Below are 22,330 nucleotides of genomic sequence, written 5' to 3' on the forward strand. Positions count from 1 at the left end.
CGGCTGTCCGGGCATGCTGGGAGTTGTAGTTTTGCAACATCTGGAGGTCTATAGAGACCATTGATGGTATAGTTTGGAGACCACTACAGTTTGCAGGACTACAGTTTATTGTCACATAGTAGGGGCCTATTCCTGACATTGCTATATGGCCCTATGAAATTAGTGACCCCCCCCAGGGGTAAATGCAGCGACAAGCTTTAAGAACTACTCCAGTATAAGAAAACACTTAGCCGTGACTTGGCGAGTTGAGCTGTCGTGTTATAATTCATAGGAGTCAACGAGTCCTCGTGTGCCCTCCCTTCCCCGTTCATTACCAGAGAACTTGGGAGGCAGCCAAGACTATTGCTTCTCGTTCTGCGTAGAAATCTATACTTTTATATATTGTTTTTTATCTTGAAAGGAGTTGAAAAATTATTTCAAGTCTTTTTACACGAGTTTGCATGATAAAAAAAAGAGACCTGGCAGATCATCATAGGGAATTGCTTTATCAGCAAACGCCAAATATAATGGTATAATCCAGGGGTGCCCAATATTGATGCACTGAGGGTTGTAGAATATTGTTTTATTTAAAGGACATCTGTAGTGCAATATAACTTATCCCCTATCCGAAGGATAGGGGATAAGTTATAGATCGCTGGGGGGTCAGAGCGCTGGGGCCCCACGGGATCTCCTGGATGGGGACGTGGCAGTATGCTGGAAAGGGGGCGTTCCGTCCCAGCCGACCCCATAGAGATGCATGGAGGGGGCGTGTCTGCCGCGGCTTTCTGCTGGGGATGAAACTTCACTTCCTGCAAACTGCCGCAGCCCCGTCCAGGAGATCCTGGGGGCCCCAGCGCTCGGACCCCACACGATCCATAACTTATCCCCCCTTTAAGGGGCCACAATAAAACTCCCACGCAACTGTGGTATCCCACAGAGTCCCTAGGACGTCGGGGTCTCTCTTGTCTAGTCTTCCCCTTGTCACCTCTCACTTTGTCAGTAGATATATAGTAATTCTATTTGATATTTATATAGCTATAGGTATAGAAACTGTATATATTTGGTTGTTTACCTGTACGGAGTGTAACAGGACCTGCGGGTCACGTGATCAGGTAGAAACACTATGGTTTTACTTAAGGACCTTTTGAGGTCCCCGTGACGTGTTCACCCACCATGCCTTGTAACGGTGAGTGACAGCTGACACGGACCAATCCAAAACGGCCCTGCCCATATAAGGGAGCGGCGGTCATGACTAGGTCTCTTCTCCTCTCTTTCCTCGTGGGCTGCTGATGAGGACGGATCTGCGCAGCTGTCATCAGCAGTAACCAGGCCTAAGCCTTGCGGCAACGGCCATCTCTCAGAACTGTGAGTTACTTCAATCCCTATTACCTCAGCAAGATCACCGGACCTAAATATTCCCCTAAATCCGGACGGATCTCTGCAAAAATCCTAAATCTAATAACTCTTTGGATAAGTCAATGGTCCTCAGCATCTGTCAATCACTGCCGTGCTATATAGAGACTGTATTACTAAGACTGTTGCTGTTAATTGGATGTACCGCAAGTACCTCAATAAAGTTTATGCAAGTTCAAGTTCATCTCCATTGTGGACCTTCATTCATTTAAGCACGCACCTATCGTTCCTGGGAAGGGTGGCGGTAGACCGGAGATTTACCTCAGCATATTAACCCTCACCCCTTATATTCTGAAGCAACACCCCAACTACACTATATCCCCAAAGGGCTACCACACAACGTTCTGAATCCCCCCCCCCCCCCTCTCATTTCAATGGAAAGGAGTTGTATTACCTATTAGTATCATTTTGAGGGAAGTACAGTACAGACCAAAAGTTTGGACACGCCTTCTCATTCAGAGTTTTCTTTATTTTCATGACTATGAAAATTGTAGATTCACACTGAAGGCATCAAAAATATGAATTAACACATGTGGAATTATAGACATAACGAAGTGTGAAAATATGTCATATTATAGGTTCTAACCACCTTTTGCTTTGATTACTGCTTTGCACACTCTTGGCATTCTCTTGATGAGCTTCAAGAGGTAGTCACCTGAAATAGTCTTCCAACAGAAGGAGTTCCCAGAGATGCTTAGCACTTGTTGGCCCTTTTTTCCTTCACTCTGCGGTCCAGCTCACCCATCTGGATTGGGATCAGGTCGGGTGACTGTGGAGGCCAGGTCATCTGGCGCAGCACCCCATCACTCTCCTTCTTGGTCAAATATCCCTTACACAGCCTGGAGGTGTTTGGGGTCATTGTCCTGTTGAAAAATAAATGATGGTTCAACTAAACGCAAACCGGATGGAATAGCAGCCGCTGCAAGATGCTGTGGTAGCCATGCTGGTTCAGTATGCCTTCAATTTTGAATAAATCCCCAACAGTGTCACCAGCAAAGCACCCCCACACCATCACACCTCCTCCTCCACACCAGCACACCTCCTCCTCCACACCAGCACACCTCCTCCCCCACACCATCACACCTCCTCCTTCATGCTTCACGGTGGGAACCAGGCATGTAGAGTCCATCCGTTCACCTTTTCTGTGTTGCACAAAGACACGGTGGTTGGAGCCAAAGATCTCAAATTTGGACTCTTCAGACCAAAGCACAGATTTCCACTGGTCTAATGTCCATTCCTTGTGTTCTTTAGCCCAAACAAGTCTCTTCTGCTTGTTGCCTGTCCTTAGCAGTGGTTTCCTAGCAAATATTCTACCATGAAGGCCTCACACAGTCTCCTCTTAACAGTTGTTCTAGAGATGCTAGAAATCTGTGTGGCATTGACCTGGTCTCTATCTGAGCTGCTGTTAACCTGCGATTTCTGAGGCTGGTGACTCGGATGAACTTATCCTCCACAGCAGAGGTGACTCTTGGTCTTCCTTTCCTGGGGTGGTCCGCATGTCAGCCAGTTTCTTTGTAGCTCTTGATGGTTTTTGTGACTGCACTTGGGGACACTTTCCACCTACAATATGACATATTTTCAGTTGTTTCACACTTTATTGTTATGTCTATAATTCCACATGTGTCAATTCATAGTTTTGATGCCTTCAGTGTGAATCTACAATTTTCATAGTCATGAAAATAAAGAAATCTCTTTGAATGAGAAGGTGTGTCCAAACTTTTGGTCTGTACTGTATATCAAAGAGGGACTGGGAGGTGATAAAACGAGGAAAAGTTCCAAGCTTGGCTCCACCTCCTTGACACTTGGCAGAGAAATGAAAAAGCAATATTAAACTATGCAAAGTGGCTCCAAAATTGGTTGTCCGATCTGACAGCTGTATATGCTGCTTAGAGCTGAAGACATGCTACCTTTACTGGAGCAGACGGTGATTGTCAAACTTACAAACTTTTTATTTCTTATTCAAGTGTCAAGGAGGCGGAGCTGAGCGGCTCGAGTGCCACAATCTGGCACAACTACTCATTCACCCTGACCTTACAGTCCTGTATGAACATCAAGGAGAGGCTTGGACGTGAGGGCGAGTGGAATGGTGTTCCAGGCTGTGGCACTTGAACATCTTGGCTCCTCCTCTCCTTGACACTTGTTAGAGAAATAAAAAGGCAATAATGTACTATGCAAAGTGATTCCAAAATTGAGCCCAAGTGGTTGCTCTACCATTCCTGGAGCTGATGGTGGATGCCAAACTTACAAAATCTTCTTTTTATTTCTTAGGCAATTGTCATGGGGGTGGAGCTGAGCTGCTCAAGTGCCACATCCTGTCTTCCCTACTTATTTACCCTCACCTTCTAGTCCTGACTCCACCTCCTTGACACTTGGTTGAGAAATAAAAAGGCAATTATATACTATGCAAAGTGGTTCCAAAATTGGTTGTGCAATATGTCAGCTGCATAGACAGCACCATTCCTGGAAGCAGATGGTGGTTGCCAAACTTACAAAATCTCCTTTTTATTTTTTAGCCAAGTTTCATGGAGGTGGAGCTGAGCTGCTCACATGCCCCTGCCTGGCACCCCTACTCGTTCACCCTCAACTTCTATTCCTAGGAGGTGAGGGCGAGCAGGAAGGCATGCCAAGCGGTGGCACTTGAGAATCCTGGCTCCACCTCCTTTACATTTGGCTGAGAAATACAAAGACAATAATATACTATACAAAGTGGTTGTCTAACCTCTCAGCGTTATTTGCTGCTAAGAGCTGAAGACATTCTACTTTTCACTGGATCAGATGGTGTTGCCAAACTTATAAAATATCCTTTTTTACTTCTCAGCCAAGTGTCAAGGAGGCGGAGCTGAGCTGCTCCAGTGCCACAGCCTGACACACCTCCTTGTTCACCCTCACTGACCAGCCCAGTAGTTAAGTCAAGGAGGGGCTGGGAGCATGCCAAGCTGTGGCACTTGAGAAACTTGTCTCTACCTCCTTGACACTTGGCTGAGAAATAATAGGCAACAGTATACTATGCAATATGGTTCTAATATTGAGCCCACTTTTTATTAGAAAGATCTCCCCTCAAAAAATGAGCTAATTACTCTTTTTTTCTTACAATGAGGATTAGCTGTGGAAGAGCCAGGTAGCAAGTGGTATGTTTTTCCTACAGCGCCACCACTGGAGAAACAAAGCATTACACAGTGCCATTGAAACCAGTCTGTGTGATGCACGCTAGGTCCTCCAGATGCTTGAAGGAAGGGGAGAGGGGGTTGGGGCTTTATTCTCTTGGGTCATATTAAACAAGACCCTTTAAAGAAAAATACTTGAGGCGAAAGATATTCCTGAATACTGATATACTTGTTCAATTAGGAGCCTCCTCTGAAGGACATTATCGTAGACAGCTTATACTCCTGCTGCATTGATATAGCGGGCGTCTCCTGCAGTGCTCTTCAGAGTCGGGATTACTCCGGATAATTATTATAATTACATCATTAATTAAATAGTTTAAACAAACAAGATACAACGGGCACAAGAGCCCCGCTAAAAATGAGTTTATAATCTACGGGAAGAAGGAGACAGGAATCAAGTGGTGAAGAGACTTGCGAGGTGACAAGGCCTGCATTCTAAGTCCGCGCTGAGACATGACCCAATCTGTTAAGTGCTCTCCAAACTGTGGCTCTCCAGATGTTGCAACACTACAACTCCCAACATAGGGAACCTGTCCTCTGCTTTTGCAAAACGACAACTCCCAGGTTATTTTGTGAGAGTGTCAGGGCATGATAAGAGTTAAAATTTGGCAACAGCGTTAGATTCACGGGTTGGAGAACCCAGGGATAGAGAAAACTAAAATATAGTCTCCAATATGCATTGCATGCTGGGAGTAGTAGTTTTGCAACAGCTGGAGAGCCACGAGTAACGCTTCAGGCCTGTGGTCTCGGGTCCCTACACCCTTTTTTCCCCATCCCCTATCACTGTCTGTATTGCTTTATTGTTGGACTTTGTATTATAATGTGTGCAGGAATGTTAGTGTAGCATGTGGTAAGATGTAAAATGTTGTATTGTCGCGCTATGTACAGTAATTGAACTAATTTATTGTGTCCTACATCTTTGTTCATACATTGTATGTATGTTTCTTTATTGTTTGATTTTGTATTTTAATGGGTGCAGGAATGGTAATGTAGCATGTGGTACGATGTATAGCATAAGGACACTAGTGCTGTATGTTGTACTGTATGGCTAGGATCCCTAATAGAATTAATTGTGTCCTACACCTTAGCCTGTGCTATATTGCAGTACATTGTATGTAGGTTTATGAAGATTGATTACTATCAAAGTTATTTTCAATCGAAAAAGCTGGTGAGCCACAGGTAAAGCTTTGAGCCTGTGGTCCCCTGTCCCTAGTCCCTTTTTCCCCTATCCCCTATCACTGTCTGTAATGCTTTATTGTTTGACTTTATTTTAAAATGTGTGAAGGAATGTTAGTATAGCATGTGGTATCATGACACCAGTGCTGTATGTTGTACTGCCGTGCTATTTATGTTAATTGTATTAATTTATTGTGTGCTACTTCTTAGACTGTGCTGTGTCGCAGTACATTGCATATATGTTTATGACGACTGATTGCTTATAAAGTTATTTTCTATCAAAAAATTTGGGGAGCCACAAGAAAAGCTTTGAGCCTGTGATTTCCCCTCCCTTTCCCGCTTTTTACCCTATCCCCATTTACTATCTATAATGCTTTATTGTATCATAATGTGTGCAGGAATGTTAGTGTAGCATGTGGTATGATGTATAATGTAATACATCAATATGTTAAGATACAGCTCACCTACTAGCCTCCACTGCAACTCGGACGAGACCGGACCCACGTCTCATGTAATATGAAGGAGAAAGCGAACAGAGTCCAGCGCAGTCTCGATGCAATACGTTTCTTTCTATTCAGCAATCAGCCAACATAGAGAACAGGTGACGCGTTTCGGCCACAGTATGTAGCCTTAGTCATGCCACTTAGTACATGCCACATACTGTGGCTGAAATGCGTCACCTGTTCTCTATGTTGGCTGATTGCTGAATAAAAAGAAACGTATTGCATTGAGACTGCGCTGGACGCTGTCGCTTTCTCTTCGATGTATAATGTAGGGACGCCTGTAAAGGATGTTGTACGGTCATGCTATGTATGTTAATTGTGTTAATTTATTGTGTGCCGCTTCCTAGCCTGTGAAGTGTTACAGTACATTGTAAGTATGTTTTTCTCATTATTGGTTGCTAATAATGTTATTTTCAATTAAAAAAGCAAGAGAGCCACAAGTAATTTTTTGGGCCGTTGATTTTTCATCCCTACTCCTCTCTTACCCAACCCCCATCCCCTATCACTCTTTAATTGTTGTTTTTTTTTTAGAGCCGAGGCAAGTGCTCTCTATCACCCAAAGTGCAAGAAAAAGTGTAAATGTGTCACATAAAAAACATGCACAAAGGATGCATTCTATCGCAAAGCCCTTCTCCAACAGGAGAGAGGCCCCCCAACAAACCTACCCTTCACCTCCGGTCCAAAAAGCACCTGCAAGGGTCCTGGTTCAACGTCCCTTTTCGCCGAAGTTACTAAGGGACCGTAAATGCACCTGACATCGACCTAAGCGATAACCAAGGTGTCAGCCAAGGAGCCGTATACTGATGGCATCTTGGCCAAAGCCAAGATGCCTGGGAGTTGCAGGGAGGTGAAGAACCTGATGGCCGCGCACACCTCTGTCTTTAAAGGGGTATTCCATTGGAAAACATTTTCTTTTAAATCTACTGGTGACAGAAAGTTAAACAGATATGTAAATTACCTCTATTTAAAAATCATAATCCTTCCAGTACTTATCAGCTGCTGTATAATACAAAGGAAGTTCTTTTCTTTTTGAATTTCCTTTCTGTCTGACACAGTGCTCTCTGCTGACACATCTGTCCATTTTAGGAACTGTCCAGAGTAGTAGCAAATCCCCATAGCAAACCTATCCTGCTCTGGACAGTTCCTGACATGGACAGAGGTGTTAGCAGAGAGCACTGTGGTCAGACAGAAAAGAAATTCAAAAAGAACTTCCTCTGTAGTATACAGCAGCTAATATGTACTAGAAGGATTAAGATGTTTATATAGAAGTAATTTACAAATCTGTTTAACTTTCTAGCACCAGTTGATTTAAATGTAAATGTTTTCCAGTGGAGTACCCCCTTTAATGCTTTATTGTTTGACTTTTTTAGATAATGTGTGCAGGAATGTTAGTGTAGCATGTGGTATGATGCACACTGTATGTATGTTTCTGATGACAGAATGCTAGTAAAGTTATTTTTAATCAAAAAAGCTGTAGAGCAACAAGTTGGACACCACTGGATTGGGAAGTTCTATAGGGATCCCACTCAACCAGCCTATTACATTTAACATAATGGGAGTAACTGTATGCTAAACCAATTCCTCATAAATTCAATATATTTCCATAATAAATATATGAGCCATCTACCTTCGCAGCACAAGTGTTCGCAGTCATATATCACAGCCGAGAGGGCTCATATGTAATTTATACCTGTCTGTAGTTATCTTAATTTTTTATTTAAATGTGTTTTTTATTTTAAAAAAATTATTGAACCATGACACATAATCAGGAGAGAAATGGGGGAGTCCTAGGTAAATACTCTAGTGACTGTTCCTGTTTGTAATTTTTATTAAAGATAGGCATTATGGAGATGCTGGGTCTATAGAGCAGTGTTTCTCAACCAGGGTGCCCCCAGCATGCCCGAAGTTGTAGTTTTGCCAAAGGTGGGGGCACCATGGTTGGGAAACACTACTATAGAGGATTGTAGTCAAGTAACAATTATGCGCCATAAACTGTAAAACCGCGACATGAAGTACTGGCGGACATTTACTAGCGGTAAAAAAAACAAACAAATAGGAAGTAGACCCAACCCAGTGTAACGCCGAGTGCTCCGGGTCTCGCTTCCCCTCCAGAGCACTCGCGGTGTTGCTCCTCTGCTTGCAGCGCTCCGGTCTGCGAGTCTGACCGGGAGCGCTGCTCTATGTCCCTCGGCGGGGATGCGATCCCCGCGGCGGGACGTGCCCGCCGGCGGGTCGCATCCCTTGTCTCTTACCGGCCCCGTCCTTCTGCTCAGTCCCCGCGCGCGCTCTGGGTCTCTCAGATTTAAAGGGCCAGTGCACTATTAATTGGTGCCTGGCCCAATTAGTTCCTAAGCACTTCCATTCCATAAAAACCCACTTCCCCTTCCTGTCCTTGCCAGATCTTGTTGCCCTAGTGCCCTGAGAAAGCGTTTCTGTGTGTTCCATTACCTGTGTATCCAGATCCTTGCCGTTGCCCCTGACTAGGAACCATTGCTGCCTGCCCAGACCTTCTGCTACGTCCGACCTTGCTCTTGCCTTGCCCTTGTGTACCGCGCCTGTCTCAGCTGTCAGTGAGGTTGAGTCGCTATCGGGTGGAACGACCTGGGGGTTACCTGCCGCTGCAAGTCCATCCCGCTTTGCGGCGGGCTCTGGTGAAAACCAGTAACCCCTTAGATTCCGTTCCCCTGGTACGGCCCACGCCATCACCTCACTGACACAGAGGATTCACCTCCAGTGTCCTCTCCACATACCAGTCCGGATCCTGACACCCAGTAATGACAAGAAGTCCATCCGAGATGGATTTCTTGCATATGTTGTGATGCAATACGAGTCATGCAGAGGGACACAGTAATCATTGGTCACGCGACCCTTGTCGCTTCCCAAATGCCCAATTATGACCAACTTTACTTGGGAGGAAGCAGATGTGAGGACTGGCAGACTCATGTTAGTAGAAGCTGTGAATGCTGTTATACAGTGTTATGGACAGGGCTCAAGTCCTGCAGGAACGTGTAGGAACTGAGTTCCTGCACTTTTTTACAGCAGGAACACTGTTCCCATTAGCAGGACCAGCCCTTAATTGGATATTTCTATATTTTTTCTCCCCAGGAGTTGAACCCTGGTTATGGAGAAAAGATTTGGTACTACGTTTTGGTTTAGGAGTCCAAAGGGCGGTCTCAGTCATTGACTGACAGTCCTCCCAGTGTGAGCATGCATGTGGATATACAGAGGCGGAACTTGTAGACTCTGGGCCCCTATGCAAAATCTGCAACAAAACCGGTCTCTTATGGGGCAGATGTGCCTTGGGGCCTCCTTAGGCACCAGGGCCCCGGTATGACTGCTACCTCTGTGCCCCCTATAATTATGTCCCTGTGGATATAGTGTCAGTCCCTAATTAAGACCACTCATTGGGCTCCTAAGCAGAATTAAAAATAATAAGTAGAAAAGACTCACCATTCTGCGAAGACTTCTCCCTATTCCAAGAGGAGGTCACATGTACACACGGCAAGGGAGGGCAGGGGACAAGGCAGGGGGTGCGAGTAGGACAGCGCGGTTTCGTGCCGGTCTAGCACTTCCTCAAGCTACATGCTTCCCTTGCCGTGTGTACATGTGACCTCCTCTTTTCATAGGGAGAAGTCTTTACAGAGTGGTGAGTCTACGAGTCTTTTCTTCTCTTGCTAATTACACTATACATCTTCCATTTCTATAATAATGCTGGCAGATCAGAATGCATGTTCAACACGGCAGGTTCCCTTTAAACAACTCAGTGACAGGTGAGTCAGAGAGACAGAGAAGTGAATCAGGGATGAATCAGAGACGCTGACGAATGGTCCTACTGTCAGTAGTGAGCGGGCGGCGTATACATACTGCTGCCCCTCCATCAATGCCAACTGGAGTAATGGAGACCTATACATCTGCGCCTTTTGGGTTTTGATCATTTACTTTGCTTACTTTAAAGGGGTACTCCACTGCCCCAGCGTTTCGGAACATTCTGTTCTGAGCGTTGGGTGCAGGCTTAGGGGGTCGTGATGTCATGACCACGCCCCCTCCTAATGTCACATAACGCCCCCTCAATGCAAGTCTATGGGAGGGGGCGTGGCAGCCGCCACGCCCCCTCCCATAGACTTGCATTGAGGGGGCGTTATGTGACATAAGGAGGGGGAGTGATGTGACATTAGGAGGGAGCGTGGACGTGACGTCACGAACCCCCAAAGCCCGCACTCAACGTTTAAAACTAAATATTCCAAACACTGGGGCAGTGGAGTATCCCTTTAAGGGCTTATTCATCCTACAATATCTCCACGCCTCCTCCCATTGAGGGGGCGTGATGTGACATAAGGAGGGGGCGTGGTCGTGACGTCACGAACCCCCAAAGCCCGCACTCAACGTTTGAAACAAAATATTCCAAACACTGGGGCAGTGGAGTATCCCTTTAAGGGCTCATTCACACTACAATATCTCCACACACCCTCCCATACACTTGCATTGAGGGGGCGTGATGTGACATAAGGAGGGGGCGTGGTCATGACATCACGAACCCCCAAAGCCCGCACTCAACGTTTGAAACAAAATATTCCAAACACTGGGGCAGTGGAGTATCCCTTTAAGGGCCCATTCACCCTACAATATCTCAGTCTGCGGCGGGATCTATCATTGCTAAGACAGTGCGGACTTCATTGCTGTCAATGGTAACGGGGGATGCCGAAAGAATGAACATGTTCAATCTTTCAATGGAGTCCGCAGTGTTAATAGGAGGCTTCTGCACCAGAATTTCCATTTATAAGTTCCATAGAGTGAATGGGCTCTAAAGGCTTTAGATCTTCCCCCAGTAACAGTGCCACTCATTTCCTAAGGCTGTGACTGGTATGGCAGCTAATATAAAGTTAAGTGAACTGCAATGCCCTGTAAAAAAGAGAAGCTGTTTCTAAATGGCTAAAAGCTCGGCATCATGGGCAGATACAGCAACTGGACCAAATATATACACAATTGTCATGAGGTTACTATATACAGATGTCCTTCAGCATGCTTAGATTGATCGAGCGCGCTCAAAAGAACATCCCCTAGATGTAATTAATGACTTCCTCTCTACGGGTTTCTGTCATCAGTCACAGTGACGTCATCAGGGGAGGTGTAGATATCGTAGTTGCAGGGGATAATGACAACAAGAGCAAAGGTGCCAAATTTAGAGTCATGGATACCAGGTGCCAAAGGGGGGAGGGGGTTTTGAGTTCCCCTTTAGGGCCCATTAACACTATGGAATTTCCATTGCATGAAGCTGCTATCGATTTCAATGGGATTTCTGCAGACCTGTTCACACTGTGGAATTTCATGTTCACTCTTTCTGTGGAATTCTGTCTCGGAATCCTAATAAGATTTTTTTCCACAATGCTTTATTCCATTGTAAAATTCTGCATAAAATAAGCAGTGGTTCCAGGCACCGTTGTCTCCACGTGCCAAATTCGTGAAATTCTGTAGTGTGAACGGGGCCCTAAGGGGGCTGTCCAGAATCAGGAAAAAGTCTAATTTTGCCAAGAAACAGCACCAAACTTGTCCATGGGCTGGATTTGATATTCAGTTCCATACAAGGGTCTACTGCAATACCAGACACAGCCTACAGACAGGAGTGGCGCTGTTTATGGAAAAAATAAAGTAAACTCCTTTTTTCTAATCCTGAACCACCTATTTAACACCCTCCCCACCCACTAAAGCAGTGTACTCCAATCTGTGGCTTTCTAGTTGTAGCAAAACTACCACTCCCATCATGCCCTGACAGCCTTCAGCATGATGATTCCTAGAACTTGGCAAATTCTTTACCCCGGTCCATCATAAATAGTAATCTAGGTGTAACCGAAAAATATATGTTACTACACTTTTCCACTTGAGTTATTTTCTACAGTATCTGCGTCTACATGATAAATATGGCCACTGGCGGTGTCTGCGCCGCTCACACATTGTAACCTCTGACCCTCCTACTGCTGCTTAAGGGGAGTTTTTCTAGAAGATGAATCCATGTTGTACATACTATCACCCATTATCTATCTATCTATCTCATATCTATCTATCTATCTATCTCATATCTATCTAATTTCTATCTATCTCCTATATATCTATCTATCTCATATCTATCTCCTATATATCTATCCATCTCATATCTATCTATCTCATATCTATCTCATATCTATCTATCTCATACATATCTCATATCTATCTAATTTCTATCTATCTCCTATATATCTATCTATCTCATATCTACCTAATTTCTATCTATCTCCTATACATCTATCTCTCTCATACATATCTCATATCTATCTAATTTCTATCTATCTCCTATATATCTATCTATCTCATATCTATCTAATTTCTATCTATCTCCTATATATCTATCTATCTCATACATATCTCATATCTATCTAATTTCTATCTATCTCCTATATATCTATCTATCTCATATCTATCTAATTTCTATCTATCTCCTATATATCTATCCATCTCATATCTATCTATCTCATATCTATCTATCTATCTATCTATCTCATATCTATCTATCTCATATCTATCTCATATCTATCTATCTCACATCTATTTATCTATCTATCTAATCTCATATCTATCTAATCTATCTATCTCATATCTATCTATTTTATATCTATCTATCTCATATCTATCTATCTATCTCATATCTATCTCATATCTATCTATCTATCTATCTATCTCATATCTATCTCATATCTATCTATCTATCTATCTCATATGTATCTATCTCATATCTATCTCTCATATCTATCTATCTTTCTATCTATCTCATATCTATCTCTCATATCTATCTATATATCTATCTATCTATCTCATATCTATTTATCTATCTATCTATCTCATTATCTATCTATCTCATATTTATCTATCTATCTCATATCTATCTATCTATCCATCTATCTCATATCTATATATCTATCTATCTATCTCATATCTATCTATCTATCTCATTATCTATCTATCTCATATTTATCTATCTATCTCATATCTATCTATCTATTTATCTCATATCTATCTATCTATATCTCATATTTATCTATCTCATATCTATCTATCTATCTATCTATCTATCTATCCATCCATCCATCCATTCAGTATATGACACACCTCCCTATGTATACACTGTATATATAACATGACATCCCAGCAGTATATCCAGACTGCACTACGATAAGAGTTAGGAAACTATTGCCAAAACCCATAACCCCCCCCCCCGTAATCCGACTGACGCATATCGTAAAAATGAAGTAAAACGTTCTACAGATGACTGACGGATAAACTGGGTTATGACAGCAATCAAGGCCAATTACAACAAGGTAGATCCGGGGCGCTGGAAGGGTTAATGTGCGGCTGTAGAGCCGGGGGGCCTAGGCGACTATTTTTTGGATGGTCATTTCGGTGTTGGAACCAATTTGCGCCCCCCCCCCCCCCCCCCCTGGGACCCTTATGCAGGGTAAAGTCTTAATATTTCCTTCTCCACCAATGAATGTAAGATATTGGGAGGTTGTCCCTGTATCCAGGAGGAAGACCTCAAGTGATCCCAGCTCCATGGCCAGGCGTGCTGCTGGGATACACCAAGCCTGATGGAATTTTATTTATTGGGGGGGGGGGGGGGGGGGGTGAATCCACTGCAGGGATGGTCTCCAGTGATTTTATACCATATTACCAGCCATCTGTCATGGTCACCTTGCTGGCAGTATTTGTGCAGTCCATGCAATGCTTCTCGGTAACCGCGCTCCATCATTTCTAAATGACTCCGTGCCTGAGATGTGAGTTTGGAAGAATCAGAAATTTCGGCGACTCCTTAAAACGATGAGAGTGGCGACGTTCCCTCCATGTGACACCGTGAATACATGTCGGTGCCGTCCTGGACTGATTTAAAGGGAAAGTCCAATTGACTTAATATTACAAAATAAATAAATAAAAATAAAATAAATAAATAAAAATAAAATAAATAAATAAAAATAAATAAATAAATAAATAAATAAAAATAAATAAATAAATACAACTACCCCCACCCCCTTTATTGATTGCAGCGCTGTTTTCCTTTGGAAACATGTGGATACATTTCACATAGTACCTGCATGAGTCCTGCGCTCTGATTGGTCCATCTTGTGTCCATACCTCGTTATGAAAATTTGAATTTTCAATATTTATTTTTAAATGTATGGTGGGATAGGTGGGATGAGTAATACCTTATAACAGTGGTCTCTAAACTGTGCACTTCCAGCTGTTGCAAAACTACATCTCCCAGCATGCCTGGACAGCTAATACCTTATAACAGTGGTCTCCAAACTGTGCACTTTCAGCTGTTGCAAAACTACAACTCCTAGCATGCCCGGACAGCCGTTGGCTGTCCGGGCATGCTGGGAGTTGTAGTTTTGCAACAGCTGAAGGTGCACAGTTTGGAGACCATTGCCTTATAATATATCTTATGACTAATACCTTATAACAGTGGTCTCCAAACTGTGCACCTCCAGCTGTTGCAAAACTACATCTCCCAGCATGCCCAGACAGCCAATACCTTATAACAGTGGTCTCCAAACTGTGCACTTCCAGCTGTTGCAAAACTACATCTCCCAGCATGCCCAGACAGCCAATACCTTATAACAGTGGTCTCTAAACTGTGCCCTTCCAGCTGTTTCAAAACTACATCTCCCAGCATGCCCAGACAGCCAATACCTTATAACAGTGGTCTCCAAACTGTGCACTTCCAGCTGTTTCAAAACTACAACTCCCAGCATGCCCGGACAGCCAACGGCTGTCCGGGCATGCTGGGAGTTGTAGTTTTGATACAGCTGCAGGTGCATAGTTTGGAGACCATTGCCTTATAATACTATATATCTTATGACTAATAACTTATAACAGTGGTCTCCAAACTGTGCACCTCCTGCTGTTGCAAAACTACATCTAATAGCATGCCTTGTAGTTTTGCAACAGCTGGAGGTGCACAGTTTGGAGACCACCGCCTTATAAATATATCAACTTTTTATAATGCAGGCAGTAATTACTTTTCCTGGCTGCTCAGTGTATTGTTCTTAAAAGTTACATGTGATAAATGTTACTTCTTTACAAAAATTTTTTTTTACATTTAAAGAGACAGTACCATTTTAACATGTTTTTTTCCCCCATTTTTTTTTTATATCAGATGACTGATCTGTGTGATAATTGGCATGCAAAATATTTACAATAAATCAATGTAAATTACAACTAAGCTTCTTGGACCATTGTCGCTTCCAAATATAGTTGTTATGGCTTGATACATTCATATCCAGTTTTCCTAACAAAAATAAAGGGGTACTCTGGTGGAAAACTTTTTTATTTTTTTTAAATGAACTGGTGTCAGAAAGTTAAACAGATTTGTAAATTACTTCTATTAAAAAATCTTAATTCTTTCAGTACTTTTTAGCAGCTGTATGCCACGGAGGAAATTCTTTTCTTTTTGAATTTCTTTTTTGTCTTGTCCACAGTGCTCTCTGCTGACACCTCTGTCCATGTCAGGAGCTGTCCAGAGCAGCATAGGTTTGCTATGGGGATTTTCTCCTGCTCTGGACAGTTCCTGATAGGGGCATCAGGTGTCAGCAGAGAGCACTGTGGACAAGACAAAAAAGGAAATTAAAAAAGAAAATAATTTCCTCTGTAGTATACAGCTGCTAATAAGTACTGGAAGGATTAAGATTTTTAAATAGGAGTAATTTACAAATCTGTTTAACTTTCTGGCACCAGTTGATTAAAAAAAAAAAAAAAAGTTTTACACTGGAGTACCCCTTTATATCTGTTAGGAAAGCTGGGTATGAATGTATCAAGCCATAGCAACCATCTTTGGAAGCTTAGTTGTAATTTACATTGATTTATTGTAAATATTTTGCCTTCCAATTATCACACAGATCAGTCGTCTGATATTTTAGATGTTCCCCTTTAAATAACAACTAAGATTCTTAGACTATTGCTGTTTAAGATTGTTGCTATGGATTGTTACATTCATACCCAGCTTTCCTAACGCATTTAAATTGCAACTAAGATTCTTAAACCATTCCTGTCAATGATGTTTGTTATGGATTGTTACGTTCATACCCAGCTTTCCTAACACATTTAAATTGCAACTAAGATTCTTTGACCATTCCTGTCAATGATGGTTGCTATGGATTGTTACGTTCATACCCAGCTTTCCTAACACATTTAAATTGCAACTAAGATTCTTTGACCATTCCTGTCAATGATGGTTGCTATGGATTGTTACGTTCATACCCAGCTTTCCAAATAAATTTAAACAACAACTATGATTATTAGGCCATTCCTGTCAATGATGGTTGCTATGGATTGTTACGTTCATACCCAGCTTTCCAAATAAATTTAAATAACAACTATGATTCTTAGGCTATTGCTGTTCATGATCTTTGTTATGGCTTGTTACATTCCTACCCAGCTTTCCTAATAAATTCAAATCGCAACTAAGATTCTTGGACCAGTGCTGTCAATCATGGTTGCTATGGCTTGTTACATTCCTACCCAGCTTTCCTAATAAATTCAAATCGCAACTAAGATTCTTGGACCTTTGCTGTCAATCATGGTTGCTATGGCTTGTTACATTCATACCCAGCTTTACAAATACATTTAAAGTGCAACTTAGCTTCTTGGACCATTAGTATCGATGATCGTTGCTATGGTTTATTACATTCATACCCAGCTTTCCAAATAAATTTAAATGGCAATTAAGTTTTTTTTTTTTGGGACTACTGCTGTCAATAATGGTTGCTGTGGATCATTACATTCATACCCAACTTTACAAAGAAAAAACATTTTAAATTACAGCTATGATCCTGTTTATGATGGTTGCTATGTCTTGTTACATTCCTACTCAGCTTTACAAATACATTTAAATGACAACTTAGATTCTTGGACCATTGTTGTCAAGGATGGTTGCTATGGATTGTTACATTCATACCCAGCTTTACAAATAAATAAATACATTTAAATTACAACTAAAATCCTTGGTCCATTTCTTCTATGGATGGTTACATTCCCAATACCCAGCTTTACCAATACATTATAGCTCAGCTTCTTGGACCCTTTCCTCCTATGGCAATATTTCCCAACCAGTGTGCCTCCAGCTATTGCAAAACTACAACTCCCAGCATGCCCGGACAGCCGATGGCTGTCTGGGCATGCTGGGAGTTGTAGTTCTGCAACAGCTGGAGGCACACTGGTTGGAAAACACTGTCCAATGGATGGTTACATTCCTATTACCCAGCTTTACAAATACATTACAGCTTAGCTTCTTGGACCCTTCCTCCTATGGCAATATTTCCCAACCATTGTGCCTCCAGCTGTTGCAAAACTACAACTCCCCGCATGCTGGGAGTTGTAGTTCTGCAACAGCTGGAGGCACACTTGTTGGAGAACAATGTCCTATGGATGGTTACATTCCTCATACCCAGCTTTACAAATACATTACAGCTTAGCTTTTTGGACACTTCCTCCTATGGCAATATTTCCCAACCATTGTGCCTCCAGCTGTTGCAAAACTACAACTCCCAGCATGCTGGGAGTTGTAGTTTTTGCAACAGCTGGAGGCACACTGGTTGGAAAACACTGTCCTATGGATTGTTACATTCCTAATACACAGCTTTACAAATACATTACAGCTTAGCTTCTTGAACCCTTTCCTTCTATAGCAATATTTCCCAAACATTGTGCCTCCAGCTGTTGCAAAACTACAACTCCCAGAATGCTGGGAGTTGTAGTTTTGCAATAGCTGAAGGCACACTGGTAGGGAAACACTGTCCTATGGATGGTTACATTCCTCATACCCAGCTTTACAAATACATTACAGCTTAGCTTCTTGGACCCTTCCTCCTATGGCAATATTTGCCAACCATTGTGCCTCCAGCTGTTGCAAACAGCTGGAGGCACACTGGTTGGAAAACCCTGTCCTATGGATTGTTACATTCAGCTTTCCAAATAATGATCCATCATATTCCTCTCTCCACTTACCTGTACCAGTCCAACCCCATCTCATAGTTCCTGTCAAAGAAGTGGGGTTCAGTGCCCATAGCTCTTACTTCGGGGTGCACCCTAATAAATTCCAGGACTGCTCTAGTGCCCCCCTTCTTGACCCCCACAATGATAGCCTGGGGCAGCCTCTTGTGCCCGTATCTTAGCGCAGCTGTGCTATTCCCAGTGGGGGGCGCCTGGTGCTCTGTAGGTTTTGCAGGGGTCCCCTTCATTTCTGGGGGTTCAGTCTGATTCTTGCCACTCCAGTCGGGGTAAGAGGCTATGTCCGTGTTGGAGAAGGTAAGTGCAGCTCCGGAGTGCGGGCACAGGAGTAGGACCTTCTGCAGAAGCTTCTTGCCCCCCAATACTGGGGGGCAGCCTAGGTGCTGGTACCCCCGGCTGTGCATGTTGGGGTGCCCCCCGCGCAGGATGAGGTTGTAGCAGAGCAAGGTGCAGGATAAGCAGAGGGTGCATAGGAAGAGATACCTGCGGGCATTGCGGGGGCTCAGTCTGGGTGCCATGACTCCATGCACAGGGGCCACATTGTGGCCCCCCGGGCTCCTGCATGTGTGTGACTGTCCCGGTAAAAGCTGCACACAGATCCCGGGCACCGGTGACTGGCACACACACCCCCTGTCTGAGATCAGCTGGGGGAGGAAGGAGGGCTCTCAGGATCCCCCCACCCTTCTGCCTTAACCCTCCCAGTGCCAAAACGGGCCAGAGATGCATTACACAACGCTTAACCCCTGCCCTGCTGCTGCAAACGTCTTCAAGACATCACATCCAAGACCAGGTTCAAGAGCAGCAGCAGCAGCAGCCTGGCATCCAGTCTTACCTGGGAATCTGCCATGTCTTATCCCAGCACTGGTATACATGGGGTTAAACTGACCACACATTTACCATATTTCTACGATACGACAAAAGAATTTTGCTTCTAGAGTTCAATTTTTATTTATTTGTTATTTATTTATGTGATTATTTATTTATTTTTATGTATTTATTTATTTACTAATCCATTCATATATTATTTATCTATTTATTTAATTCATTAATTAATTCTTAAATTTTTCATGTATTTATTTATTTACTATTTATTAGATAATTTTTATGTATTTGTTTATTTACTAGCTTATCCATTCATTTATTATTAATTAACTTAATTCATGAATTCATGAATTAATTATTTATTCATTAATTTCTTTCTTTATTTCTATACTATTTATTTGATTATTTATTAATTTTTATGTATTTATTTATTTAATTATCCATTCGTTTATTATTTATTTAATTAATTAATCCTTTATTCATTAATTTATTTATTCCTTTATTTATTTATATACTATTTATTTGATTACTTATTTATTATCTTATCAATTCATTTATTATTTATTTATTTATTTAATTCATTAATTCATTCTTCATTCATATTCATTCATTTTTTATGTCTTATCCATTTATTTATTTACAATTTATTTGATTATTTATTTTTACTTATTTATTTACTTACTTATCCATTCATTTATTATTTAATTAATTAATTCTTTATTCATTCATTTATTTATTGCTTTAATTATTTATATGCTATTTATTTGAATATTTATTTTATAATTAATTATTTATTTATTTATTTATATAATTAATTAATTATTTAATAATTCATTCATTTATTTATCCATTTATTATGTAGTTATTAATTTAATTAATTTATCTATTTTTTATTTATTTATTTTAGTTTTGTTTATTTATTTATTCAATTTTTTGGTATTTATTATTTACTAGCTGAGTACCCGGAGTTGCCCGGTTTTTCCTTCCTAATCCTTTTTGGGGAGGAAAATAAACAAATGAGGAAGCTTTTGACTTCATATCCCGTCCTCATATATTGTTGTCATATCCCAACCTCCTATCCCGACCTGCTATCTCGACCTCCTGTCCCGACCTCCTATACTGTCCTCCTATCCCGTCCTCCTATCCCGACCTCCTATCCCGACCTTCTATCCCGTCCTCCTATCCCGTCCTCCTATCCCGTCCTCCTATCCCGTCCTGCTATCCCATCCTCGACCTCCTATCCCGTCCTCCTATCTCGACCTCCTATCCCGACCTCCTATCCCGACCTCCTATCCCAACCTCCTATCCCAACCTCCTATCCCGACCTCCTATCTCAACCTCCTATTCCGACCTCCTTTCCTGTCCTCATATCTCGACCTCCTATCTTGACCTCCTATTCCGACCTCCTTTCCTGTCCTCATATCTCGACCTCCTATCTTGACCTCCTATCCCATCCTCCTATCTTGTCCTCCTATCCCGACCTCCTATCCTGACATCCTATCCCAACCTCCTATCCTGTCCTCCTATCCCGTCCTCCCATCCCGTTCTCATATCCCGACCTGTAATATGTGTACCAGGTATTGAAATATCTCCAGCCGTACGGAAGTTATGCAGGAACATATATTTCCCATTGATTTGCATGGGACTTAAAAAAAAAATACCCTGACCCTCACAAATGGGGGTAGTTAAGGGTTAAAATAACTATCCTATATTTTAAGTGGACATATAAGTAACATGTGACCAAGTATTATCAAAATATCTCCAGCCGTTTGGAAGTTATGCAGTAACATATATTTCCCATAGACTTGTATGGGACTTTAAACAAAAACCCTGCCCCTGGCAAATGGGGGTGAGTAAGGGTTAAATCACCTATCCTATGTTTGTTGTTGACATATAAGTAACATGTGGCCAAGTTTCATGTTAATATCTTTAGCCGTTTGAAAGTTTTTGTGGAACATACACATATATACACATGCATACACACATACACACACATACATACATACATGCATACACACATACACACACATACATACATACATACATACACACATACATACATACATGCATACACACATACACACACATACATACATACATACATACACACGTTGAGTTTTATACATATATAGATTTACTTATTCTTTTATTTAATTTTATTGCAATCGGAATGCTTGTCAGAAAATTATGAATATTATCTTATGAAACGATAAAGTTGAAATACACAAGTCCACATTTACTTACACCCCCCCCCCCCTTTTTTTTTCTCTCAAAAAGGCCAAATGTTAGATAGAATTCAGTAGAATTCAATTCAGTGTTTCCCAACCAGGGTACCTCTAGCTTTTGCAAAACTACAACTCTCAGCATGCCCGGACAGCAGTGGGCAGTTTTTGTGTTTTATTTTATTTTATTTTTTTATGTTTTTTAGTATAGGTGTTTTTTTGTTACTTAAAGGGGTACTCCGGTGCTTAGCCATCTTATCCCCTACCCAAAGGATAGGGGATAAGATGCCTGATCGCGGGAGTCACGCCCCCTCCCATAGGCTTGCATTGAGGGGTGGAGCGTGATGTCACACGGGGGCGGAGGCGTGACGTCACACACCGTCGGCCCTGTGGTCGCCGGTAATCAGACCCGGAGCAAACACGCTCCGGGGACTGATTTTAACTGGGGTGCCGCATGCAAGATCACAGGGGGTTCCCAGCGGCGGGACTCCCGCGATCAGGCATCTTATCCCCTATCCTTTGGGTAGAGGATAAGATGTCTAAGCACCGTAGAACCCCTTTAATCCCATGCATTTTTTACATTACAAGCCTTGTGATTCAAGGATTCAAAAACTTTTTATATGTTGTACATCTTGGCGAAACATTAACCTTTCTAAAATACTTCATAAGAAAATTGTATTTCCTTTTTATAGAAATCATGGATTATAACAAAACAAACAAACACTAGAGGTCCCCATACCATCCAAAACATAATGCTGTCCGGCTGCAGCATCATCTTTGTCTCAGCTAAAGCACAGGCAAGGACAAAGTCCAGGAAGTGTGGGCGGGGTTAGCACTCCTCTGTGCTCACTCCTGTCCTGTCAGACTGCAGTATGAAAACAGAGAGGAGATCAGAGAGAAGCCTGCCATGACTGGATGAAGGGACCCAGCACAGCAGACTCAGGGAGGAAGTGAAGGTCAGTAAGGGTGGGCTCGTATGGGCGGTCTTACTCACTAAGTCTTACTTAGTGATTGACAGCTCTCT

At 42.2% G+C, this 22,330-nt stretch overlaps 1 protein-coding gene across 1 annotated transcript in view; it reads right to left on the minus strand.

Annotated features, from left to right (window-relative positions):
- The window catches only part of LOC130284834 (heparan sulfate glucosamine 3-O-sulfotransferase 2-like), a 50,595-nt gene extending 31,610 nt beyond the window's left edge, over positions 1-18,985 (minus strand). Inside the window, exon 1 of the mRNA XM_056535672.1 lies at positions 18,260-18,985. Coding sequence (XP_056391647.1) covers positions 18,260-18,780 — 521 coding nt within the window. The 5' untranslated portion in view covers positions 18,781-18,985. The remainder of the gene's footprint in view (positions 1-18,259) is intronic.
- Positions 18,986-22,330: the final 3,345 nt, after the last annotated feature.

This window comes from Hyla sarda, chromosome 8 (assembly GCF_029499605.1).
Source record: "Hyla sarda isolate aHylSar1 chromosome 8, aHylSar1.hap1, whole genome shotgun sequence".
NCBI classification, from domain to species: Eukaryota; Metazoa; Chordata; class Amphibia; order Anura; family Hylidae; genus Hyla; species Hyla sarda.